At 43.4% G+C, this 12,500-nt stretch overlaps 1 protein-coding gene across 6 annotated transcripts in view; it reads right to left on the bottom strand.

Moving 5' to 3' along the window:
• Window positions 1–12,500, bottom strand: part of ralgapa1 (Ral GTPase activating protein catalytic subunit alpha 1) — a 47,424-nt gene that overhangs the window by 9,114 nt on the left and 25,810 nt on the right. For all 6 annotated transcript variants that reach the window (XR_006926747.1, XM_046856416.1, XM_046856417.1 and 3 more), the window contains 5 exons: window positions 9,056–9,127; window positions 8,840–8,963; window positions 8,310–8,465; window positions 4,895–5,053; window positions 3,270–3,397 (listed from right to left, as the gene is read on the bottom strand). Coding sequence is in view for 5 of the 6 variants with exons in the window: in XM_046856416.1 (XP_046712372.1) it covers window positions 3,270–3,397; window positions 4,895–5,053; window positions 8,310–8,465; window positions 8,840–8,963; window positions 9,056–9,127 (639 nt within the window). In the remaining variant the exon portion in view is untranslated. The remainder of the gene's footprint in view (window positions 1–3,269; window positions 3,398–4,894; window positions 5,054–8,309; window positions 8,466–8,839; window positions 8,964–9,055; window positions 9,128–12,500) is intronic.

The following is a 12,500-nucleotide window of genomic DNA, read 5'->3' as shown; positions in this document are numbered from 1 at the left end:
ACACACACACACACACACACACACACACACACACACACACACACACACACACACACACACACACTATATCCATGGCCATGGCTCCACAATCATTCACACACAGATGGAGAATTAGAGGTACATTTCAATCCAGCAGCCAAACAGCCCTGTGTGTGTGTGTGTGTGTGTGTGTATATACTCTAGGGCCCTAGATATCGTAGTGTGTGAGCACTTCCAAAGTCTCCTCCTGAAGTTAAACATCACCACACTCAATTATCTGTACATGCTTGGCTTCGTCCCAATCCACACACACACACACACACACTATAACTCTTTACTCAACCCAAGATCACACACACACACACACAGGCCAAAGAAGCTCCTTTCTTCTGCAGGCCAGCCCTGATTTCACAGTCACGCCGAGTGAGGGATCAGACAGAGGAGGCAGATGGACAGAGCTGCCAGCCAACAGGAAGAGACAGAAAAAGAGAAAAGGGGAGAGAGAAAGAGAGAAAGAGAAAGAAAGGAGGGGAGAGGGAGAGAGAGAGAGAGAGAGAGAGAGAGAGAGAGAGAGAGAGAGAGAGAAAGGGACAAGAAGAGGGAGGAGAGAGAGAGAAATAGGAGAAGGGAGGAATTAATACTAAGGGGAAAAACTGAAATGGGTTGTTAATGAGAGATAAGAACAGAGGAGGAATAAGTAAATGGGTGGAGATGAAAGGATGATAGAGTGAAGAAGAAGCACAAGATAGGAAATGAAAGAAAGAAAGAAAGTGTAGGAGAAAAAGAGTAAAACTAATGTGGGAAAGAGATGAAAATAAAAATAAAGAGAGAAAAATACACTGATGGGCAAAGGAGCGGAGACAAGAAAAGAAAAGATGAATGTGAAAGAAAGAACTTAAAGGAAAGAAAGAAAGAAAGAAAGAAAGAAAGAAAGAAAGAAAGAAAGAAAGAAAGAAAGAAAGAAAGAAAGAAAGAAAAAGAAACGGGTTGTACAATGGAAAGATTTGAAAGACAGAGGGACTGTTTTTTTTGTTCAGAGGGAAAAAGTCATAAGAAAATATGAAAGAGTACAGAAGAATGGATGTGAAAAGAAAAGATAGATACACAGAAGACAGAGAGAGAAACACAGTGTAGGTTCTCTCTCTCTCTCTCACACACACACACACACACACACACACACACACACACACACACACACACACACAGTGAGTGTCTCTCGCTCAATCGTGAACTTGGTGCAGCTCTAATCACATCTCACACTGCCAACAATTATCAGCCCCAAGGAACAAAAGTAGGACAGAGAGAGAGAGAGAGAGAGAGGAGAACAACAGAAGAAAAAGTGAGAGATGAGATGGAGGAGAGAGAGAGAGAGAGAGGAGAGAGAGAGAGAGAGAGAGAGAGAGAGAGAGAGAGAAAGGGACAAGAAGAGGGAGGAGAGAGAGAGAGAAATAGGAGAAGGGAGGAATTAATACTAAGGGGAAAAACTGAAATGGGTTGTTAATGAGAGATAAGAACAGAGGAGGAATAAGTAAATGGGTGGAGATGAAAGGATGATAGAGTGAAGAAGAAGCACAAGATAGGAAATGAAAGAAAGAAAGAAAGTGTAGGAGAAAAAGAGTAAAACTAATGTGGGAAAGAGATGAAAATAAAAATAAAGAGAGAAAAATACACTGATGGGCAAAGGAGGAGACAAGAAAAGAAAAGATGAATGTGAAAGAAAGAACTTAAAGGAAAGAAAGAAAAAGAAAGAAAGAAAGAAAGAAAGAAAGAAAGAAAGAAAGAAAGAAAGAAAGAAAGAAAGAAAAAGAAACGGGTTGTACAATGGAAAGATTTGAAAGACAGAGGGACTGTTTTTTTTGTTCAGAGGGAAAAAGTCATAAGAAAATATGAAAGAGTACAGAAGAATGGATGTGAAAAAGAAAAGATAGATACACAGAAGACAGAGAGAGAAACACAGTGTAGGTTCTCTCTCCCCCTCTCTCTCTCTCACACACACACACACACACACACACACACACACACACACACACACACACACACACAGTGAGTGTCTCTCGCTCAATCGTGAACTTGGTGCAGCTCTAATCACATCTCACACTGCCAACAATTATCAGCCCCAAGGGAACAAAAGTAGGACAGAGAGAGAGAGAGAGAGAGAGAGAGAGAGAGGGAGAACAACAGAAGAAAAAAGTGAGAGATGAGATGGAGAGAGAGAGAGAGAGAGAGAGAGAGAGAGAGAGAGAGAAGGAGGGAGGGAGGGAGAACAACAGAAGAAAAAAGTGAGAGATGAGATGGAGGGAGAGAGAGAAAGAGAGGTCTGTCGATAATGACAGATTACTGTAATTCAGACTGTCAGGATCATCGACCTGCACATCTCACGCCAATCAATACACACACACACACACACACACACACACACACACACATATATACAGGTGAGATTGCTGCGAGCAAAGACTCAAGCTGAGCCAAACAACCTCTCTGCTTCAGAAAACACAAGAAAATCTCTCTGTCTGTTTGTGTCTCTCTGTATATCTGTCTGTCTGTCTGTCTGTGTGTCTCTCTGTCTGTGTGATTTAGAGTTATTATTATCAATTATTATCCAGAATAACACACACACACACACACACACACACACTACTGTACACTCAGTTCAATACTCAGAGACAGACACAGACAGAAAAAACAGACAGACAGACAGACATAGATAGATCGAGAGAGAGAGCGAGAGAGAGAGAGCGCGAGAGCACGAGAGAGGGGGAGACAGAGCGAGAGAGAGAGAGAGCGAGAGAAGGGGAGAGAGGGAGAGACAGAGCGAGAGAGAGAGAGCGAGAGAGGGAGAGAGAGAGAGAGAGAGAGAGAAAAAGCGAGAAAAGAGAGAGTGGAGTAAATTGTCAGAGTGATTTGTGAGCGAGTGATCAGAGCGATTCCATCACCTGAGAAGAGAGAAGACAAGTGCAGCAGCCGCAGCACAACAAAAACATCAATAACTATCAAACCGCCCGCTCCTCTACCTGCTCTGTGTGTGTGTGTGTGTGTGTGTGTCCTGGAGTCAATCACCACACACTCACTCACACACACACAAACAAATGAATGAGCAGGTCAGTGAAACATGAGAGGACAACTGAGAGAGAGAGAGAGAGAGAGAGAGAGAGAGAGAGAGAGAGAGAAAGAGAAAATGAACTGATTAATTGCGCACACACACACACACACACACACACACACACACACACACTTCCCCACTGCATGACTGTGAGAGTGATGGAGTGAATGTAAAGGTGGAAGGATACAAGTTCTGGTAGAGAGCGATGAGGGATTTAAGAGCACGGCTGGCGTTGATGGCTGTTGCTCGAACCATCGTGGGTAAAATCTTACTGTCTACTATAGCGCCATCAAACAGTGGCCCGAAGAACGGCACCTGAGGAGGAGAAGAGACGATCATCTACATTCAGAACTGTTCATCTGAGTATTACATCATAAGAGAGAGAGAGAGAGAGAGAGAGAGAGAGAGAGAGAGAGAGAGAGAGATGGAGAAAATTAAAGACATTCCTTTGTTTGTGCATATTCCTTTCTTTGTCTCTCCTTCTACCTCTTCTATGATTCAGTCACTTTATTCCTTCCATTTCATTCTCTTTGAATTTTTTTACTCAAATTATTAAAGATATTAGCTCCACCCCCTCACAGTGAGACAGAAGAGAAGCTCCTCCCCCCACACCGAGAGATTAAATTAAAGCTCCGCCCCTCACAGTCAGACTGAACAGATGCTCCACCCCTCACAGTCAGACTGAACAGACGCGCTGCCCCTCACAGTCAGACTGAACAGACGCTCCGCCCCTCACAGTCAGACTGAACAGACGCTCCGCCCCTCACAGTCAGACTGAACAGACGCTCCGCCCCTCACAGTCAGACTGAACAGACGCTCCGCCCCTCAGTCAGACTGAACAGACGCTCCGCCCCTCAGTCAGACTGAACAGACGCTCCGCCTCACAGTCAGACTGAACAGACGCTCCGCCCCTCACAGTCAGACTGAACAGACGCTCCGCCCCTCAGTCAGACTGAACAGACACTCCGCCCCTCACAGTCAGACTGAACAGTTCTACCTATAATGCATTCTCTCTTCATCCTCTTTCTTGTAATTTTTTTCTTCTTGTTTAATATTTATATTTTACTTTCTTTTAATTTTTTGAGTTTCACTTTGTTTTTTTACTTTTTACCTTTTAACTTTCATTTTTTAAAGTAACTTATTTTTAAAGTAAACTAACTCCCTATAATTTCTTTATACTTACATACACACACACACACACACACACACACACACACACACACACACACACACACACACACACACACACACACACACACATATATATATATATATATATATATATATATATATATATATATATAAAAGCTGGTATCAAAATGTTTCAAGAATAGTTTTGTAACACGCCAACAGATTGCCAAAAGACATTGGCCTGTGCAACTGGTTCCATTCTGACCATGTGCGCACCCTGTCACTGAGCTCCTCCTCACACGTGAGCTTCACTAAAGAAACTACACGATCCCACTTCTGCACCCACCCTACTCGCCATATTTGAATCCTGCTGACTTCGCCCTCTTTCTAAAATGAAGATGAGCTCAAAGGTCGCCATTTTGACACCAGATGTTCAACACGCTTCAAAAAGAAGAGTTCCAGGAGACGTTACAGAAGAACACTGGGAGCACTGTATTACTGTGCAAGGGGAATATTTTGAAGGTGATTATGTGGAACCTTAGATAAAGTACCGTCTTGTAAACAGAGTCTCTTAATGTTTTCATACCACTGCGTATGTATATATACATGTGACGTGAGAAGTGTGTGTGTGTGTGTGTGTGTGTGTGAGAGAGAGAGAAGGAGAGAGAGAGAAAGACGTGCCTCTGGTTTCTTGATGATCTGGATACTGTACATGTGGTTCTTCATGGGGTAGATGATGATAAGGACGTCTCCGAACTCTGTAGGGATTATTCCTCTCCTGTAGTCCCGAGTGTGTTCCGACCACACAATGTGGACCTCGTCATTCCCCAGGTGCCTTAACTGTGTGTAGAAGAGAGAGAGAGAGAGAGAGAGCGAGAGAGAGAGATCACATCATCAAACCAGTGATTGATAAATGATGTAATGATCTCTCAGGTTGTATGATGACCCTGATTAACCTTTAACCATGCTAAGAAACAAAGAAGAAATCTGTACTTACACACACACACACACACACACACACACACACATATACACACACATATACACACACACACACACACACACATACACACACACACACACACACAGAGGGGAGTGTAATTATTCAGCAGGAGTGGTGAAATGAGTATTATGATGTCATACTGTAGGGGGCGTGTCTTTATTAACATAAGTGTAATTCACTGAATCATTATTGTAATAACAGAAGCGTCTCGCGATGAAGATTCTCCTCCAGTGTGCTCTCCCTGTCCTGCGTAAGTGCCAATAAATACATGTGATCAGGTTATAAATGTTGGGGTTGTATTCTGACGTGGGTAATGCGGCGCAATAGGAGCGCTGGTGGACGAGAATAAATGTGGCGAGGTTATGAAACTCTCAGACCGGGAGCGAGATGGCAGAACGACAGCGCGGGAAAGAAGAATAAATCCTGACCCTGAGCGGATGAATGAGTGTGTTTCGGTGACGGCGGCCTGGCGACACGCTTTAGCGTCTGTTTAACGTGGTTTAGCGTCACTGCTGGCCCATCATGCTCAGGATAAAGTTCCCAGAAGCCCTCGCAAATCCGATTTGGAGCTGAAAAGTCATGCGAGGCAGAGCGGCCAGGGGACAGGAGCAATCTAATTTGGGAGCCAAATGGCCACACGTGGCTCCCCCTTTAGGCCGTCTTTTACACACACACACACACACACACACACACACACACACACACACACACGCACACACACACGCACACACGAGCACACACACATACACATTACAGCGATGTATTACAGAAAGTACAATCCACACTAACAGCCAGTTCTTCTGAGGCTGTGTGTGTGTGTGTGTGTGTGTTTATTGGACACTTAAAGCAGTCTGGAAACACTTCCTTGATGCTTTAAGAAATGGTTCTGTTCTTTGGCACACACACACACACGCACAGCTGTTATGATAAGTGTAATTGTTGATTTATGAGCTCGGTATTCCATGTCCTGCTGTCTCTACAAATTTATTACAACTGCAGCCTGTTAATAGCTTAATAAGTGTGTAATAAAACGTTTATAAACATGTTTAAAAATACAGCTTTCTATTAACGTCTCTGTCTCACTGTCCTGCCACATGTAACACAACCCCCCCCCCCGGGTGACAGCATTAATGACAGGTGAACATTGCTCCTCAAACGAGCTCGTGTCGTATTACAGTCAGGCTCGTTAGTGCTCATTAGACTCGTTATTGGATTTCTACTGACCGGTAAACAGAGGAATAGGAAGACGAGTGCAGACAGAGTAGAACATGAGAGTAATGAAGCTTGGAGAGACACAGGGCAGGATATTCAGTGTTCAGGGTTCTTTACTCTCACAGCTTTACTTACAACGCTCACTCAGTAAACTACAAGTAAACTACAAACATCTGGGGTACATGGACAGGCCACACCCACAAACAATAGTATTAGAGACAGGCCACACCCCCAAACAACAATATAAGTGTCAGGCCACACCCCCAAACAATATTATTAGAGATAGGCCACACCCACAAATAATATTATTAGATATAGGCCACACCTCAAACTAATATTAGAGATAGACCACACCCACAAACAATAATATTAGAGACAGGTCAAACCCCCAAACAATTATATAAGTGACAGGCCACACCCACAAACAATATTATTAGTGATAGGCCACACCCACAAATAATAATATTAGAGATAGGCCACACCTCAAACTAATATTAGAGATAGACCACACCCACAATCAATAATATTAGAAACAGGCCACAACCATAAGGAATAACATTAAAGACAGGCCACACCCATTAACAATCTTATCAGAGATAGAACACACCCATAAACAACAATATTAGAGATAGGCCACACCCATGAACAGGTTCCACCCACAAGGAAGTGTTGTGCTAGGCTACACCCACAAGCAAAAATGTTAACAGTATGGATAAGGTCATACAATTAGATAAAGAGCGACCACACCCCTTGTGGAATAGCGTTGGTGGTATAGCCACACCCACGAGAGATGCTGGATGTGAGCTGTTTAAACCTCAGCAGCTGATTAGGGGGATTAGTACTTGTATAAGCGGAAATATTCGTACTTTTTGTTCTGCTCTCTGTATGTAAAGCCCTGATCACTACAGCAGGCTCTCTACAGCCTCACTTACTCCAAACATCTCCCTCAACCTCCTCCTTCATCACATCTGCTCTTCATCCACACAACGACTTTTACACCTCACATAAGCGAGAAAATCCCATTTCATCATAATTAGCTTCTCTTTTTCTTAAAGAAAGAAGAAAAAATCGTTCAGGTGGTTTTATGCTCAAAATCAAAATGTGCACAAAAGCAGGTGGATGTGAACCGGAGTCGAATCGACAGCACGAGTGTGAGATAAGGGAAGAGAGAGAGAGAGAGAGAGAGAGAGAGGTGGCTGTGAAAGAAGAGTGGCATGGGGCTGTTATCCACCATTATTTGCTCCTCTTTTCTCTCGTGCTGAGGTGAAAATGCTGCGGGCCGGGAACACAAAGGCCGAGCGCACTGCAGGTAGAAATGCAGGTCGAGGTCAGCGTGGCTTTATGAACCACTTCAACCGGCACAGAAGGAGCTGAGACGCTCTCCGAGAGAGAAAAGGAGAAAGACACATTTCTTTTCATCTCTCTCTTCTCCTCTCCCTCACTATGTCTCACTAAGAGTCTTGGCCTCAGGTGCTCGGAGGTCAGAGGTCACCACAGCAAGAGGAAAGTGGAGAAAATCCATCTGCTTGGTCTTTTATGGGTCTTTAAAAGAACAAACAGTGATTTTATGGAGTGGAGAAAAAGAGCAAAGAACGAAAGAACCAAAACAAAGAGAAAGTGAAGGAGTGTGAACACTTTCTGCACTATATACAACCTTTTATAATCTGAGATGATGCAAGTACACTACAAGGCTGAAGACCAGAATCCAGGGTTTGTTCTAAAGAGGATTTGTTTATCAGAATATAAAGCTGAAGAAAAGATGGAAGAGGAGCTCAGAGCTTTCTCCACCTCCTCTAGGGTTCTGCTCACACAGTTCTAGAGCAATATAAAGCAGGATCTCATCATACACACACATGGCTGTGGTCCTTCACACACACTTACCTTTTTGGTGAGCGAGTCATCTGAGTCAGGTGGCATGCGAGTAGACACGTGGAACATGACCTCCACAGTGGACGTGGCGAAATATGGCATGGTCAAACCCGTACTCTTATTCCTCTGGAGACCTCCCATGAAGCCACAGTGACTCGTCAGGTTCACCTACACGCGCACACACACACACACACACACACACACACACACACACACACACACACACACACTTTTCTTATACACGAATCCTAGTGTAATGAACACGTGTCTTAGTGTATTAGCTCATAGCAGCGAGACTGATTATGTTCCAATAATTAAATAAATAAAACATTATTAATTTTACACTTTTGATCTCAGCCTGATCAGATCACAGTCCCGCCTCAAACACCAGAGCGACCAATCAGATCACAGTCCTTTTCCAATGATCATGTAACCAATCAGATCACAGTCCTTTCCCAATGATCATGTAACCAATCAGATCACAGTTCAAACCCTAAATGATGAAGTAAACAATCAGATCACAGCAGATGAATTCCTCTCACCTCCCATCCAAGTCCAGACACGAAGTCCTCGTAGGCCTGACTGCCACTGGTGTTGGACAAGATGGAGTGTTTGTCCTCTTGTCCCTCGGCCACATAAAACACAGCGATCTTGTGCGTTTCACGGCTGTAGATCAAAAAATTAACTCTGTAAAATAAAATCATTAACTCTGTTTCACCCTCAACAGGACACCGAGACGCAGATGTTCAGAAACTCACCACTGTCTGGAGTCGAGGTTCTTCAGCTCCCTCAGCAGCTTCTCGTTCTTCTTCAGCAGATGGAAGCTGCTCCTGTCAGGAAAACACCACACCACACACACACACACACACACACACACAACCACGCAATTAAACACACAGGAAATACTTCACCTTCATCATCATCATGAAAATCACTCAGACCTCAGGCCACACCCCCTTTCTGATCAGTAAACACAGAGTGCTCTACTCTTGAGCACACTACACTCTGTTTATTAGAACACAGCCCTCCTAATTATCCACAGCTCTGTTTTTCTCACAGACTCCTGGAAAAACAAAACAACAGAGAAACAAAACACATTCTAATCTCTCTCTCTCTCTCACACACACACACACACACACACACACACACACACACACACACACACACACATTATATAGCCAAAAGTATTGGGACATGTGACTATTTCAGATGTGGTTCTTCTCCAAACAGTTACACAAAGTTGGAGACACACAATTGTATTGGATGTCTATGGATGCAGTGGCACAAATCTTTTTCTTTCCTATCCCTTTCACACCATCACAATGCCCCTGTGCACAAAGCCAGCTTCATGAAGATCTGCTTTTCATGGGTTGGAGTGGAAGATCTCCTGCAATAGAGCTCCAACACTATTGATCACCTTTGGGATGAATGTGAACACTGACTGCACCCCAGGAACCTCCTCACCTACATCACTACCTGACTTCACTACACATCCTTGTAGCTGATTAAATCTCAACATCATCTAGTGGAACATCTTCCCAGATGAGTGGAGTTTATTAGAACAGCACATGGAGACTAAATGTGGAATGGAATGTTCAGAAAGAGGCACATGGCAATCTTATGTTTAGATGGACATTATGTATTAAAGAACACATCATACTGTCAGTCCTCTGACTGATACAAAGCATGACACTGGAGACTCCTTCCATCCATGTTCCATTAAGATCTCCTTAAAACCCCCACAGTGGAGCTGTGAATGAGTCGTTACTATGGAAACGGTAACGTATCAGAGCGAGCACATTAATATAAATCAGCACCACGGACAGAGACATTGTTCTAGATAACGAGTTGAAGGTAATTCAGATGAAGGATCAGGATCGAGCTGCGCTGTGGTCTATCAGAATCAGAACACTTTATTGATCATGTAGGGAAACTGTTGGGTTGCAGTTGCTCACAGTAAAGAAAAAAAAGAAAATATAAATAAATCTACACATTGTTATATATGAAGTGAAATGAAATGTGTGAAAAGAGATGGCAGACTGAATGAATGGTTATAAAAGTTATTGCGCGTGTAACTAATTATTATTATTGCACTGAGATTATGGCACATAATCGCCCAAGATATTAACAATACGCATATAAATGTGTCGTAAAAATCTATAACTATATCTATAATCTCTCTGTGGTGGAGCAGCTGTTTAACACTGAGATGGAGAAGTTATTACAGTTGGAAGACTGCTTGCAGAAATGATCTCCAGCGTGGCTCTGTGGTGCATCGTGGCTGTACGAGTCTGTCTGTAAATAAACACCGCTCATGTAAGACGGAGACGGAACACGGAACACCGTTCATTTGATGTATTATTATATTGTTCACATTAATTAACGCAGTTAATGTTGGTTAAGAGAGTGTGAATGTAAAGCATTAGCATCTCATAGGCTGCGCGTGTGTGTGTGTGTGTGTGTGCGTCCGTCTCACTGCTGCACTGCACTCATATTCTGTTCATATTCAATGCGAAACTCCTGAAATGGTGTGAGATAATGCAACTCTTGCTTTTCTCTCGTATCTCTCTCTCTCTCTCTCTCTCTCTCTTTCTGCATGAGTCATGCGTAAAAGCCATGCGCCGCTCTCTAAAAGGACTTTTTTGTTTCGTGCTCTTTTTCTTTCGAGTAAAGAGGCCTCTTTATTAGCCTGTTGCAACGTAATGGTCTTCATTTTGCCCATTGAAAGCGAGCCATTTCAGGAGACGGAGTAAAAAAAAAAAAAAAAGAGGGGAAAAAAAACGGCAGCACAAAGAGCAAAGCCGGCGTTCACAAAGCCCTCGGCAGATCGCGGCTCTTAAATGACATATGAACGCCTGGAGGACGATTCCTCATTAAAGAGGCTCACGCTCCCTTCTTCAGCTCGCTCAGCTCCACCTTTCTAATAACGCCGGATTTTAAAGCTAGCGGCCTTTTATTCACAGCCCCCATGAAAGGCAGAGCAGACGACAGAGCCTTTAAGAATTAATCTCTCATATGACCACACACACACACACACACACACACACACACACACACACACAGGCTGTTAGACAGCCCTCTATGAGGACAATGAGAGAACTATTTTGCCTCAGTGCACTTCAGAGCTCATGTATATCATAGAAATTAATGCCATTACATTACCACCTGACAAAAAACAAGCCAATTACTGCTAATCTGGAAATATTCTGCTTTTCAGACGGAGAAAAACGACAGCAGCGAGCAGACGGAGAGACGCACCGGGAACAAGGGAAAGTGCACATGATGAGCTGATGAGGAACGAGAATAAATACACACTGACTGTTTAGCAACGATTACAGGAGATCGGTGATCATGTGCACGTGCCTGCGCGCACACACACACACACACACACACACACACCATCTATTTCAGTATTTACAGCCTGTATACTACATCAGTATTCACATGAGGAAAGTTTTTGTTGTTTAGAATCTAATAACTATAAAGTCGAATGTTTGTGGACAGCTAAATATTACACCCACACTCAGGTCTTACACAAACTGTTACACAAACATGGAGACACACAATTGTCACTAAAGGACTTCACTTGAACTAGGAGACCCAAAACTGTTCCAGCATGACGATGCCCCTGTGCACTACCCCAAACTTCATGAAGATCAGCTTTCCATTGGTTGGAAGTTGTGGAAGATATTTGGGATGAATGTGAACGCCGACTGCACCCCAGGAACCTCCTCACCTTCTTACCTACATCACTTTACTTACTAGCTTTATTAACACCGTCACAGCTGCATGAATCTCCAGAAAATCTCCACAAACGCACTCTGCAAACTGTGTGTTGGTTGGGTGTGTTGAAGTGTGTCAGTTTATGTGAGTTGTGCGCAGTGTGTGTTGAAATGTGCCAGGGTGTGTTGGAGTGTTTCATTTTGGTGTGTGTTGGAGTGTGTGCTGGAGTGTGTCAGTGTGTGTGCTGGAGTGTGTCAGAGTGTGAGAGTTTGTGTTTAGTGTGTGTGTGTCTGAATGTGTGCGTGTATTGGAGTGTGTGATTTTGTGTTGTAGTGTGTGTCTGAGTGTTTGTGTGTGTTTTGAAGTGTGTGTTTGTGTGTCAAGTGTGTGTGTGTCGGAGTGTATGAGTTTGTGTTGTAGTGTGTGTGTGTCTGAGTGTTTGTGTGTTTCTCAAAGTGTGTGTGTGTGTGTGTGTGTGTG

This window comes from Silurus meridionalis, chromosome 8 (genome assembly GCF_014805685.1).
Source record: "Silurus meridionalis isolate SWU-2019-XX chromosome 8, ASM1480568v1, whole genome shotgun sequence".
NCBI lineage: Eukaryota > Metazoa > Chordata > Actinopteri > Siluriformes > Siluridae > Silurus > Silurus meridionalis.
The sequence above is the reverse complement of the archived record's forward strand: the minus strand, read 5'-3'. Positions and strand labels throughout refer to the sequence as shown.